Raw genomic sequence first — 14,632 nt, 5'->3', positions numbered from 1 at the left:
CGGCACCACTGCCCCGGGCCACCTGGCCGCCGAGCGCCGAAGTCGCAGCCGTCATCGTCTCCCTTCTCCGTCTCGCTTGCATCTCCCTCTCCGTCAATTTCCACCTCCATCTCCCTCATCTCCCTCCACCTCCGCCTCGCCGCATCTCTGCCCATCTGCCCATCTACCCCATCGTCCCGCAATTCCCCCCCTTCAATGTCCTCCCCGCCCTCCCTCGACCCGGCTCTCCCGCTCCCCAAGCTCATCGTCTTCGATCTCGACTACACCCTCTGGCCCTTCTGGGTCGACACGCACGTCACGCCCCCGCTGCGACCGTCCCCATCCCCCTCCCGCTCCGCCGCCACAGACAAGCACGGCCAAGACTACGCCTTCTACCGCGACGTCCCACGCATCCTCGACGCCCTCTCCCGCAGCCCCGTCCGCCTCGGCGTCGCCTCGCGCACCCACGCCCCCGGCCTGGCGAGGCGCCTCCTCCGCATCCTGCACCTGCCGGCCGACGAGGGCCCACGAAGCGCCATCGACGTGTTCGACGCCGGCCTGGAGATCTACCCCGGCAGCAAGGTCAAGCATTTCGAGGCCCTTCACAAGCGCACCGGCATCCCGTACCACGATATGCTGTTCTTCGACGACGAGGCCCGCAATCGGGAGACGGAGCGCTTGGGGCTGACCATGAGGCTGGTCAGGGATGGCGTCTGCTGGAACGAGGTCGAGAGCGGGCTAGAGGAGTGGCGGAGGAGGAGGAGGAGGAGGAGCGAGGACACGAGGCCGTGGCTGGGTTGACGGTGGGAACCAAGATTGCCAGCGAGGGGAGGGGTTCCGCGGTTCCTCCTGGATAAAAGTACGGCGTCGCCTTGTCGTCTCAGTATACTTGTTGGCCCGCGTGCTTGAAAATACCGCACGCTGGGGGTATTCTTATTATATCAACGAGATATTCCAAACAGGTACCTAATGTAACCCATCCTGGTTGTTTGTTATACAAGAAATCCAGCAAGAAAGGCCCGGCACACTATATGTAACCGCCCGCTTCGGGTGCCCGTCTCCTTCCACGCCGTGGCCATGCCGTGTATGCTCCCCAAGCCTAAGCCTACCCATTCATGAATGCGGCCAGCGCCCCATATCCAGCGAGTCAACATTACTTACTTCCCTTGCCCCCCTTTTCTCTCTCTAAGCCGCTGTGGCGGTCTGAGCCAAGGACGCGCTCTCATTCGTTTCCCCCGCCAGCCTCATCTTCTCCTCAAAATGACCATTTGTAAAAGCCCCGACTGTCTCGTCACCCTCGTCCATCGCTCCCTGAGCAGCTTGCGTTGGCTCGGATCCCTGGTTTGTCGTCGCCTTTTCGCTCTCCGTCTGGTGACTGTCACGCTCGTCCATCCTAGGCGGCCACAATTTCGGCATGGTGCAGATTATCACGTTCCGGGGCTTCCCGCCCTCTTTCCCCAACGCAACGCACGCGACCCGCTGTCCGTCGTCCACCTCTTCCCACGACAGGGGCCCGGATGGGAACGAAGTATATCCGTTTTCCCACGAGACCACGCCATCCCACGAGGGATCTGGAACGCATGGCCGGCCAAACCCAAAGTCCAGCTCACCACCGTACTTTTTGGGGATATTCCTCGGCTCGATAAAGGCCTCAAGCGTGGGCTTCACCTCGTGCGGGCTCAGAACAAAAATCTTGGATACCGTCATGGGATCGAACCAGCGCTTGATCCACCCCCAGACCGTGCCGAAGAACGGGGGCGCGCCAACGACAAAGATCTTGTCCAACGTCTCCGGGTAGTGCGCCGTGGCGAGCTGGCTGGCTGCCTGCATGTGGTTTTTCAAGTTCCAAAACTGTTTCAACCCGACGCCCGAGGCATCGATAATATTGGTGCTCATGGAAACGGGCACGTCGGGGCACTCTCGGTCGGAGAGCTGCGTGCAGAAAGGCTGACTGAACCGTGTCAAGTTCTCGTACAAGGCAAACAGGCGCAGGAGTCCTGGGGGTGTTTTGCCGTCAGTCTTGGCGTCGGAAAAGGTTGACTTGGCGCCCGATCGCTCGTATTCCGAGACAGTCTGGGAGTTGAGGTGCCTCATTTCATAAACGTAAAGGGGGTTCCCGCGGCGATCACGACGCCCAGTCCATTGAGGATACTGTACGCGGCATTGTTAGTCTCTGTTTCTGCTTGCTTTTTTTTGTTATTGTTTTTATTTTGTCTCCCCCCCCAGCTATGCAGCTTCCGCTTCCACTTGCGGCTTTCAGTCGCCAGTCTGCCGCTGGCTTCGGTGGGGATTCTCACCAATCTCCGGCTTTGTTCATATGCCTCCAGCTCAATCGTCCGATACAAAGTCTCGATGTTGTTGGCTGCTCTCCAGACTTCGGTGTCCTTGAACTGCTTATACGCATCGTTGACCACCCACCGTCGTGCCCGCAAATATCGCCTGGTTAACCAGCGGTGTCAGCGCAGTTATTTTTTGTTTATTTTTTTTTCCTCGTTCTTCTTCTCGGCATCCTTTTTTTTTCTTTATTTTTTTTTTTCTTTTTGATTCCTCCCTCTTTTCCCAACTCGCAATGATGCAATGCATTACCCGTGCAGTGTTTGACCTACAGCAATGTCTGATCATCGTGACTGGCAGGCGGCCCCCGTTTCCAAGCCCCCCTCTGCTCTAAAACTTGCTTGAAATTCGCCAGCGCATCCTCCTCGTGGACGCTCAAGTAACCCAAATGTCCGCGTGGGTAGGCAAGATGGCTCGCCGTCGAAGTGTATGACTTGACCCGTGTGGCTGTGGCGGATGTGGCGGAAGTGGCGGACGGTGCTGGAGCAAGATCGGCCATTGTGCGTCGTGCGTCGTGCGTCGTGCGTCGTGCGTCGTGCGTCGCGCGGCCGTGAAGTAACGGGCAGGTTATAAAGCCGAGAAATAAGACCCCAAACGACAAGGAGGAGGTATCAATGGAGGAGGATCAGGGTAAGAAAGAAAGAAGAACAAGATGGAAACGAAATAGTCCGCACAGGCCGAGCGGCGAGAACCATGACTGTCGAGCTTTTTCTGCCATCTGGCGGATGACGGACTTTTTGGAAATGTTCCGTACCTAAGCAACAAAACTAGCTTGGAACGCGGAACTTGCAACGACGGAGTTTTGGTGTGGGGGGTCCTCCTACGGGGTGCTCCTTCCATGTTACATGCTAGTAAATACTACGGACTAGTTGGTTGACTAGCAGGTCATCAGAATCAGGGCTGGATTTGATCAAACCAACAAGCCAGCTCTTTCCGCCACTCCGCTGAACGCCCTCGTTGCCGCCTTCAGCCAAGCGGTCAGTCCGCCTTTAGCTAAGCGTCAAGAGCTGGAGCGCCACGTCCAGCAAGGGGGGGTCGTAATTAGTAATGGATCGCGAGAAGACGCTGACGTAGGTGCACGGCTGCACCTGACAGTGACAGCGGCTGACAGCGGCTGACAGCGGCTGACAACGACTGACAGAGGCTGACTTGTCACCCACCACCCACTAACACCCCAATCCGCATAAGACTACATATCAACCGACCTATGCCCCCCCCTTATCATTCGACCCCCCTATAATAACTTAACTAACCTAACCAAGGCTCTTTCCTAATATAGAGATATACTAATAAAGAGTAGTAGATCTTTTAATCTACAGTAGCTACTAGACTATAAGTATCTTTATATATATTTTCCTATAGGAAGTGACTTCTATTATATTTTTATTAGGTATCCCTACCTAAGAACCTAGTATTAAAAGTAAATAAAGTACCTTTATATAGACTTTTCTATAGAAAGTGACTTCCTTTCTTTTTACTAGGTAGGTACTTAGGTACTTAGGTATTATAGTAGAAAAAGGTACCTTTATATATATTTTTCTATATAAAGTGACTTCTAATACTTCTACTAAATGCCTAGTACCTAGGTACCTAGGTACCTACCTACCTAATAGGTACTAAGGATAGAAAGAGAGGTAGGTACCTTTATATATATATTTCTATATAAAGTGACTTATTTTATTTCCTATATTAGGTACCCTTATATAAGAACCTAATAAAATAGTAGAGAAAGTATTTCTCTCTATATTTTTCTATAGAAAGTGACTTCTTTAATTTCTTCTATTAGGTACCCCTACCTAGGAACCTAGTAAAATAGCAGAGAAAGTACTTCTCTATATAGTATTCTATATAAAGTGACCTGACCCCACTATTCCCTAATAAACCAATTATATTAAGAGTATAGCCTATAGCAATGGTCAGGTCAGTTAAGTTATTATAGGGGGGTCGGATGACAAGGGGGGGATTATCAGAATGCCTAGGGAAAATACGATAATGCTTAATTAAAGGAACCTAGTCCTCTCTAAGAGACTTATGTTCCCAGCTATTTATAGTTAGATAGGGGGTACCCCTAAGGGCTTACTAATCTAGGGAGAACTCAGCATATCCACCCTCGGATATAACCGATATCTATATTATAGGCAAGCCAATTTCCTTCTAATACACCCCTTTAGGATATACTTTCTCTAGGATATCCTACTATATAGCTAAACTCAGTGCAAAGCAAGATAATAAGTAGAAATATTAATCCACTCAAAACGATATGCGCAAAATGACGGTGCCGTTATTAAACAGGCTACCTATATAGGGGTAAATTGGCCCAATAGTATACATATAAAGTAGAAAAATAATAATAAACTATAGATTCCAATTTTTTATAGGAAATAAGTGTAGCTATTAGAAAAACCCGATTCAATCTAATTTTTTAGGGCGTCTTTTAATCCTTTTAAGGCTCTTCCTTACCACTAAGGTTAATATTGTGAGACTGCGGTCTAGCATCGGAGGATCCTTTTAAAATAATAAGCCTAAGTTGCCGGCAGAAGATTTTAAATTTCTAGCCTATTAGAGGCTTTATAAAACCATTAGCGACCATATTGCCTATTAGAACCTATATAATATCGATCGTTCTTTTCTAAACCTCTTAGCGCAGCTAATAATAATAAATATCTATATAATGAAGCTATATTATGAGCTTAAAGAATTCCTCCTTTAATAGGCGAATAGTCTAGATATTATCGCATTAAATTATAGGGATATCAGTATATAATTGGAGCCTAACTTCCTCGTATAATCTCTTGAAGGCAATAACCTCTTTTACTATATAAAATATCGCAAGAAGCTTTGCCTCTATTGATGATATTATAATAGTATCCTATTAACCCGATTTATATATAATCGGGCCGCTAAAGAGCTTAATTATATAGCTCTAACTGCTTCATCGTATTATAATATCGTTGGTATAAGAAGTATTAGAAAATGCCTCTATTTCTGCTATATTAGCCTGGAACTCTATTGCGGTATTCTTCTACGTATAGCTATAGTCGAGTGCCTTTTTTGCGGCTTATAAATAGTCTAGACCCGGATTTTAAAGGAATCTTAATAGCTGCGATCTAATATAGCCTAGTTTAGGCCTTATAATTATAATTAGATATACTAATAAGCCTACTATTGATTGGTATTACTTTATATCGTATAGTTTAGCTATCCTATCGAATGCCTTAAGTCTTATAGTGTGTAGCGGGTGCTTTAGAAGGCGGTCTTTAGTATTATTAAATACGGTAAGGTTATATTTTATCGCCAGCTTATTAAAGTAAGCCCTTTGTATAAGCTATAACTTTCTAGCCGTACGGTTGCAAATAACCTTAATTGCTAGGAACTACTATAGCTCGCCGAGATCCTTAATCTTAAATGCCGCTATTAATACTATATAAAACGATTCGAATGCCTCTATCTATAACTTATAATAAAGCACGACTAGGTTATTAACATAGAAGAATATAATAAGGAAGCTATTAATAAAGATATAGGGGTCTTTATAGACCTATTTAAAGCCTTATTACAATAGGAATCGTAATAACTCTTTAAACTATAATAGCGGAGACCTTCGAAGCCTATATAGGGTATATAATAACCTAATAAATATGAAACTATTATAGAATCCATTAGGTTATTTGCAATAGATAGTCTCATTAAGTAGTATATTAAGAAAGGCCGTGACGAAGTTATATTAATGCGTTTCTAGGTTAAAGAAGTATATTAACGCTATAAGAAGCCGAAATATATGTACCATAAGCGTCACTGCCTGGGTATTATAAAGATTATAGGGTTATTAATTACTACAAACGCACAATCGTGCCTTATAACTAGTAAGATACCTATCTTAGTCCTATTTATAGGTAAATACCTATTTTAGGTCTAATGGCTTAATCTAAGGGTTAATAGATAAATTATTTCGTTAAATAATATACCTAATCTCCCTATTTATAACCTTTAAATATTCTTTTTTTATAGTAATAATAAATTCTTCGCACTTAGGGTGCTTTTTAAGCTCCCTTTATATTGCTAGCTCTTTAGGCATATTTATAATATATAGTGCCTCTATTATAGCTAAAGGCTTCGCGATAGAAGCTGCGAATATATTATAAGCATTTCCTTTAAGCTTTATAAAGAATATATTATCGAAGGGAGTAATCGGCTTAAGTTTATTATTAGGCTTAGGCAAAAATAGTAGGGATAGTAGTATCGCTTAAGCGATAGCTTCTTTGGGGTAATCTATAACCTTAAGATTAATTTCCATTAGTTAAGGGGTATTATTAGTAGCTTTATTTTATGCCTTTAGTGCTTATTTAATAATAAGATCGTTAGTAAAGATATTTTCAATCGAATCCCTAGATAATATAAATTTAAAATCGTTAATAATAGGTATTTCTTTAATATTACTAATAAGGCTATTTAGGGCCTCTTTCTATTATTTAGAAATTAGTAAGTAGCATTTATTTTAATAAAAAACGGTCTTATTGAATATAATATAGCTAGAATTAAACTAGTAGCTTCTTTTCAATAAAAGCACCTAAATTAGGTATTAAGTAGTTGAGATATAGCCTGCTAAATACCCGATATAAGCTTTTTGATTAAGCTTTAGACCTTTCTATAATATCCTATTGCGAGTTATTATGAAAGCCTTATATCTATAGGCGCGGAGGTAGTAAATTTTTAGATAAATATCTGCCGGTAGATATTTCTAGGCGGGCTTATTATTATAGAGCTAAAGTTAAAGTATTTAAAGAGGTAACTTCTAGTTATCATAAGGTCTTTCTGACTTCTTAGGGCTTTAATTTAGCAAATATATTACTACTTTAGCTATAACAGGCTATAACTCCTTAGGAAAACCTGCTTATATATTAAGAAGGGCTATCTTTATCTTTAATACCCCCCTAGAATATTTAGTATATTATTATTATTATTAAATTACTCTAGGGGGCTATTCTAAGCTAGAATTGCCTATCTAGTACTCCGGCAAATAATCCGGAAGGGAAAAACCCGAGGTCCGGGGGGAAAACCCTTCCTGCTAGTATAATTATAACGACTGGGGAGTCGGGCCCCCAAGGGGGCCGACAGGTTTCCGGTACGTAGGGAAGGTAGGTGCGCTATCGCTTAGGATCGTACCTAGCGGCAGTGCTGGGAAGAGTGTAAGAGCGATCTAGAGAAAGTAGGTCCGGAAAAAGGTAGGTCTAGTATCTATAGGGGAGGGGTGGTCCCGGGTTGGTACGCTATAAATCGAAAGTGAAGTAGAGGTTATATAAGCGGGGCAGCACCGGCTGCGCAGCACGCACGCCGGCTATATGGCATACGTATCGCGCGGGGGTATTAGAGTAAGAGTGAGGGAATTTTCTATTATTGGGGCCATATCGGCGGCGAATTGGCTGCAGGGGGGGTGCTTAGTAGAAGGCAAGCGGTATCGGATCGGGGGTTAGGGTAAGCCGAGTATAAAGAGAGGGTATAGGGGCCTTTAATCGGGCGAAGATATAAAGGTGCGGGTGCCCCCTGACTTTTTAATCCCTTTTTCTTCCTTTCTATATAGCCGTTATTTTTCTATATGTGATCCCCTTAAGCCCCGTTCTCTAGCGCTGCGGGGATAACGCTAACCCGTGCGGTAGGGCGGTAATAATAGCAGCAGCATCAGTATTAGCGACAGCAGCAGTAATAGCATCAGCAGTAGCAACAGCAGTAGCAGCAACAGCTACAGTAATAGTAACAACAACAATAGTAGCAGTATGCCGAAAAAGTTGGCATCTTTAGATAAGGGGGTGGGTACTACCCGCTCCCGCCGTGCTGGCGTTACTGACCCGTTATTACTAGCCCGGCGAGCCATGAGGCTGGCCCTGCGACCCTTGCCTAATGCGAGCCGAAGACCCTAAATATTATTACTACTCTTAATAAGGTAGGATCCGACCGACTGAACCCTAATCCGACCGGCGTTTAAACGATAGTAATACGGCGTAGTACCGCATAGGGCCTAGGGCGGCGTATTTCGCGTATGCCGCGGCAGGGAAGACCTACTGACCTTTTAAACGGACTCCCGAGAATCGGAAGTCCATTTACGCCCTCCTAGGTGCCCAGGAGGTGCTGGCCGCGGGGGGGGAGGTACGTACGAGGTGCGGGGACTGCGTGGGATGGGTGCTAATATAGACAGGTCGATAACTACTACGCCCTCTAATTGAGGGCGCGGCAGGCGTCGACTGCCCGCGGCAGGGGGAAGGTGGCGGCGAGAATATTTAGTATAACTATTCTAATATTAGTAACTAAGGCTCGAATTTCGAATTATAATGCCTTTCTATTTGGCTTCTTCCTAATTATTACTAATTTAGAGCGCTGTTTCGTTATTAAAGATAACTATTGCGATCGCTATATTGTATAGGCGTAAAACCTAATTCTTAAAGATTAGCTAGTATCTAGGTAGGTTGGTTTTTCTAGGTATTGTAAAAATATACTTTATTCCTATAAATCGGCAGGTGAATAATACTATATATTTATTACTATTAAAAGTAGTAGCTTATAGAAATAGATCGAAAGAGACTATTTTAAAGGGTTCTTAAGGCATCAAGAGCTTATAAGATAACTATAATATCTATTTTACGATTTTTATATTGCTATAAACCTTATAATTTAAAGCTTCTTTTTTCTTAGGTATTTATAATATATCCTTAAAGATATAATCTATTAAATCCTAACCTAAGTGCCTAAAACGCATATGCTAGATAGTATAAGGCGTTTTTATCGAAGTTTTGGGCTAGCGGCTATCTCTTTAAGCTAAATAGGCTTTATTAATAATTAAGGCTTTATTTTAAGCCCTTATAATGAATTTATCTATAGGTATATCGTTTCCGCTACTTTAGTAGAGGATATAAGGCCTTTCTTCTACTTAAGAAACTTAAAAGATAATTTCTTATTAATTATTTTTCTATAGGTAAATCTCATCGACTTTATTATTCTAAAATAATCCCTTATTTTTTATCTTTTTTATAGCGAGAAGATTCGCTATAATTATTAGATTATATAGAATATTAGTAAAGGTAATAGCCCTTTTATCCTATAATATAATTCGAATAGAGCTAATACCAAGGACTTTTAAAATACTATTATAAGTATTACAAATGAAGTGCTCGTCGATATTATACTTAATATTAATAAACTACTTTATATCGTTAAAGATATATATTAAAGTACTGCTATTAAGTACGATACGAGACTTTAAAAGACCTAAATTATTTAGGTAAGTTCTTATAGAAAGGATAGATATTATGAATACTTTATCTTCCTTTTCTTTCTCTATTAATCTATCTTCTTCCTTATTATTATTATTATTGCTTTTACCTTTGCCTTTGCCTTTATATTTATTTTAGAAGGCTTTAAATGTATTTTATACCTTTTTAGATTCCTTTTTTATCTTTTTATATACGGCTTCCTAGCTTTTCTTACTAATCTTATCTTTTAAGTAGTTCGGAGCTATCGATAAAGTTAATATCTAACAATTCTTATAATAAGGCCCCTTTACTATATAGGGCTTGCTATAGTATTTGCAGGTCTTTTTCTTTACCGAAAATAAAGCTAAAATATCACTAGAAGCGGCTTATAATAAAGGTTTAGTATCGTTAGTTATAAATGCTATATAACTATTACTAACCTTCCCCTTCTCTTTTAGCTCCTATTTCTGCTATATATTTTTAATAGTTATTAGAAAATCGAGATATTTATTCTGTTCTTATGCCTTTACTATTCGATTAAGGATTTTATTTTTAAAAATAAGATACTTTTAATAAAGAGCTTCTACTAGCTATTTAGTAGGTATATTCCCATTAATAAGGATCGAGTCTATTCGTATTAATCGCTTATATAACATAAAGATTTCGTTAAATTATTCCTTTATATTATATCTTCTAAGGTTATATCGTATAACCTACTTAAATTTTTCTTTAAGGTATTCCTAGATAATAAGCTAAACCGGTTGTATATATTCTATTAGGTATTAAATTTTTCCTCGAATATTCTAATCGCCTACTACTAATATCTTATAGCTAGGGCTTAGCATTGATTTAAACTATGCTGTATATACTTAAAGATTCCGACTAAATATTGTATAATAGTCGTTCTGAAAGTTATACTAAATATTAGCTTGTTTTATCTATTCTATAGTACTAATACTACTAGGGCGTTATATCGGCTTAAAGTAGTGGTTTTCTTTAATATTCTTAATTTACTGTAGCCGGATTATTCTTATTCTTACCGTTAGTGCTGCCGATAATGCCTTAGCTGCTAATGCAGCTTTAGTATTTGCAGAAGGGGTATAATCTATAGCTTCTATTAATAAATCGGCTGTTACTGCCGATATAGGTATTAATACTAATGCCTATGTAGAATAGATAGGTTTATTTAATTCCTATACTAGTAGAAGAGGTATATTTAGTATCGCCGAGCCCTTAGGGTTAATAAATATCTAAATATCATCCTCTAGAGCACGCTTTTGAATATAATTATATTAGATATCCTAATTATATCGGGACATCAGCTTAACTACTAATTTGGAGCTATCATTAGTAATAGTACCTATTTTCGCTAATAATAATATTCAGGGCACGAATTAATCTGACAAAAATAGCGGTTAAGATGTCGATTTATTAGATTAAAGGAAATATCGCGACTTTCTGAATAAATAGCCTCCTTTTTTGATTGATAAGGCCACACGAGTATATCAGCAATAAGGCTTTTAACAGATTCAACAGGGAACCCAGAGCTTGCTCAAATAGGATCCGGAAAATAGTGGCTTTTATAGCAAAATAAAGATAATAGTTGATCTTAAGGCTGGGCCACTAGGTAAGGGATAAAAATGAGGTTTTTATTATGATATTTACGCAATTGCTACCATATCAGAATGCCTAGGGAAAATGCGATAATGCTTGATTGAAGGAACCTAGTCCTCTCTAAGAGACTTATGTTCCTAGCTATTTATAGTGGGATAGGGGGTACCCCTAAGGGCTTACTGATCTAGGGAGAACTCGGCACATCCACCCTCGGACATGACCGATATCCACATTACAGGCAAGCCAATTTCCTTCCAATAGGGATACAGGTCGGTTGACCTGTACCCTTAATCCGCATCGGCTCATGCCAAACGCCCAAGGCTCCGACAGGGTGGGCTGTCGTACTGTCGTGCCCGATTCTCCCTTTTTCCGAACTGGTCGAAGCAGCCCTTTATAGCACGCCAGGAATTGTCTCTCATGTCGGTTCCTGAGTATTCTTGCAATGCTCTCTGGTATCAATTCTGGTAATAAAATCACTGGCCATTCTCCCTTTACTCCAGACCGTTGGTAATGGGGTCAAGCGTTCATCGTTGCCTAACCTTCATCATACACTTTGCCTCTTTGCCTCCCTTCCTCCGGCTTACGACACGGAAAAAAAAAAAAAAGAGGCAACAGAAGAAAAAAAGGTCATACATTCCCACAACAGCGACCAGGTTCGCAAACACAGGCCGCAGTTATCCGATAAAAATGTCTTGCCCTAGGCGACGGAGAGGTAGCGAATTGACCAGGACCTCCAAACTTCCAAAGCGTCGCATAACATCCTTGGGGTCTTGCCCGAATCCCATTCTTGCACGCCCAACACGTTCCCACGTGGTAGACGCGGTCCGTTCCAGCACCAAAAGCAGGATTGTCGTTTCTTCAATACACCATAGCACCGTCATCCGCTCGCCACGAGCGTGTTGCTCGAGATATTCCCGAATCGCACTTGGTCTGTTCGCTTCCGAAGCCAAAGGTGCACTTGTGTTGGCCTCGGTGCCGCGTCCTCGGCTGAGGCGGACATCAACGCAAACGTCATTGAATATCCAACCCCCCTTGTGAACTCGAGCCTTCACTTTATCCAGTACCAGCGGATTGGTGACACGCAAGAGGTAGGGCCCCGGCGAAATTGAAGGCGGCCCACCGGCTGATGAAAAGTCGTAAACTACATGACCATCCGAGCTGACCATGACCATCTCTGGCGAGTACGCCCATTCTCTCGAGGTTGCATCGTTCCGTGTCAGTTGCGTCGCGCTCACGTAATGATGGTTTAGCAACTTCTTCTCCCTTGAAGTGCCATCCTGAGCCGCCACGACAATGGATGAGTGGAGTTCAACTCCGCCTCGCCAGCCTGCCCATGTCCAACTGGGCAAGTGTCGACGCCTTTGGGGCTCCTCGCCGCCGCTGTGATGCCAAAAGCTGGTCGTCAGCGCAAACAAAAGCTTGGTCCTAGCGAGCTCCGCAGGCGCGTTCGCGGGTGTCGTAGGGCACCACAGAGGAATGCCCACTATGCTTCCTAGTTTTCCGCGTCCGAGCGTCTTCTCAAGTCGTCGCGTAATTCCCATAAAGGCGCTAAGAGAGTCTTGGTCGTATGTTAGTTTGCGCTTGGTGTATTCGCAAATGTACTGGTCCGACTGTCGGAATATGCTGAGCGTGCTCGGTTCCTCGGCGGTCTGCGGCAACTTCTTCCAAGCTTCCCAGCTACCATCAATGTATGAAACACTGTTGAAGAGACCGGGTCGTACAAAGTCACACATCTTTTCTTCATCCCTGTCATAGTATGTGGCGAGGGGCAGGATCAGGGTTTCCGGGCATGACATGCCATCACACTCCCAGTACATTTGCCGCTCCGTAAAGATTAGTCGGCGTCGAGCCAAGAGACCCTCCTGGTATGTCCAGCCACGAGTAAACCAATCCGAGTTCCTGATATCGAGGCGAGGGTCCCGCAAGCTGGAAACCAGAGTCAGATTGCCGTCACTGAAACCGTACTTTGGCTGCTCTGGGCGAGTGGTTGAGCCCACACCAGGCAGGCCGCACATGGCGTTGTTTCCGTGCGCAGCGACTATTGTGACCACTGACCCCTCGAATATCTCATCCATTCGGCCAATGTGGCTCGTCCTCTCTTGCAAGTTGGACGAGTCTATGCACAACTTGTCCATCCACAAGTACTGCAGACCCAGCTCCCGAGTAACAACAATGGCATCACGGACAACCTTGGGCCACAGTTCTGCAGTGTCTTTTCCGGATACATAACTGAGCGCAGCAAAATTTTCGGAAAGCGGTCGCCGTACCACCCGTGGAGGCGATTGGGTGCAATCTACCAGCTTGAACCCTGCCAAGTCTTTGGCAATGCGACGTCGTCCGCAGCGGCCTTGGTGGTGGCGGTCGCAGAATTGTAACCAGCTGCGGGCAATGGACAGGTCCGCAGTCTGTTGGATTTCGCGACCCCAAATCCCTTTCTGGAGCCAGTCTGAATCAGTCTGGAGTGCTGGCGGGGGGTCCGGCGTTTGTCGCTCCGAGCTTTTGCTGCGACTCCTCCTACCTGAAGGCTCCGGTGACAGGCTTGGCAACGTTCGAAACAGCATTCCATTCTCACGGAACCACTCTGGCAGTACGTCCCACGCCTTTGCCGCGTCTCCGCGCTTCTTGGGCACAACTGCTAGATAGCAAGGGGCCAAGCCCTTGGATTTGGCTCTGGCGGGATGTTCCATATCAAACATCCGAGTAGAGTCTATCAGGTAATTGGTGTCGCGGCTGGAGAATGCTGATAGTACGAAGTCGCCGTCGCCCTCTCCTGGTATATGCACGGCCCAAAACAGCCTGCACAGGGGACATGTTGCCGCCCACTTGTTTTCTTCCAGTCCGCGAAGTCGGGAAACAAAATATTCCTTCTCACCAAAGGCATCTTCGGCGGCGGGATGGAGGGCTTTGGTAAAGGATAAGTCTATTTCTTCCAGGATGTGCTCGATGTCCACTGCTAGACTTGAGCAGGACGCGCACAAGGCCGGGTCGATGTTGCGAATGGTGGCGGACGTAGGCGCCGAAGCATCAGAATGTGCAGACGGGCTTCGGCTCTTGCGCCAGCTGATGCGTCGGATGAGGGATGCACGCCGAGTAGCTCCGTCAGAGTCTTCTGGAGGTTCTACTGTCAGGTGTTGCATCATGTTTTTGAGTGGATTCTTGGAGCGCCGGCGCTGAAGCATGGGCTTGTCGATTGCAGGCACCGCGCTCAAACTGTCCGCCATATCTTGAGCTGTACTTTTCTCTCTCTCTTTTTTTTTTTTTTTTTTTTTTTTTTTTTATTTTTTCCACCCCAAGAATATACGACAAAAAAAGCGGTAAAAATTTCGATGGTAAAATGACGTGACGAGGTATTTTTGGGAGTCGTCTGTTCGGGCAAGTAGTAGATCCGTGGACGAGGCTGCCAGTGTCAAAGCCACAAGTCCTGTGATTTCCAAAGAATCAGACCGGACAAGACAAGATCAAGA

The 14,632-nt window shown here is 44.1% G+C and overlaps 3 protein-coding genes across 3 annotated transcripts; 1 reads left to right on the top strand and 2 right to left on the bottom strand.

Annotated features, from left to right (window-relative positions):
- Positions 1–195: 195 nt before the first annotated feature.
- On the top strand, positions 196–780 carry UV8b_04976 (uncharacterized protein; the record flags this gene model as incomplete). Its single annotated transcript, XM_043142474.1, has 1 exon — positions 196–780. The coding sequence occupies one exon, from the start codon at positions 196–198 to the stop codon at positions 778–780; it is 585 nt and encodes a 194-aa protein (XP_042998408.1).
- Positions 781–1,164: 384 nt separating this feature from the next.
- On the bottom strand, positions 1,165–2,812 carry UV8b_04975 (uncharacterized protein; the record flags this gene model as incomplete). The annotated part of the gene is made up of 3 exons (XM_043142473.1): positions 1,165–2,130; positions 2,277–2,418; positions 2,586–2,812. The coding sequence occupies 3 exons, from the start codon at positions 2,810–2,812 to the stop codon at positions 1,165–1,167; spliced, it is 1,335 nt and encodes a 444-aa protein (XP_042998407.1).
- Positions 2,813–11,842: 9,030 nt separating this feature from the next.
- UV8b_04974 (uncharacterized protein) lies at positions 11,843–14,389 on the bottom strand (the record flags this gene model as incomplete). The annotated part of the gene is made up of 1 exon (XM_043142472.1): positions 11,843–14,389. The coding sequence occupies one exon, from the start codon at positions 14,387–14,389 to the stop codon at positions 11,843–11,845; it is 2,547 nt and encodes an 848-aa protein (XP_042998406.1).
- Between the last annotated feature and the right edge of the window lie 243 nt (positions 14,390–14,632).

The sequence above is a fragment of the Ustilaginoidea virens genome, chromosome 4, assembly GCF_000687475.1.
Source record: "Ustilaginoidea virens chromosome 4, complete sequence".
Lineage (NCBI taxonomy): Eukaryota > Fungi > Ascomycota > Sordariomycetes > Hypocreales > Clavicipitaceae > Ustilaginoidea > Ustilaginoidea virens.
This window is presented reverse-complemented; position numbering and strand designations above follow the sequence as displayed.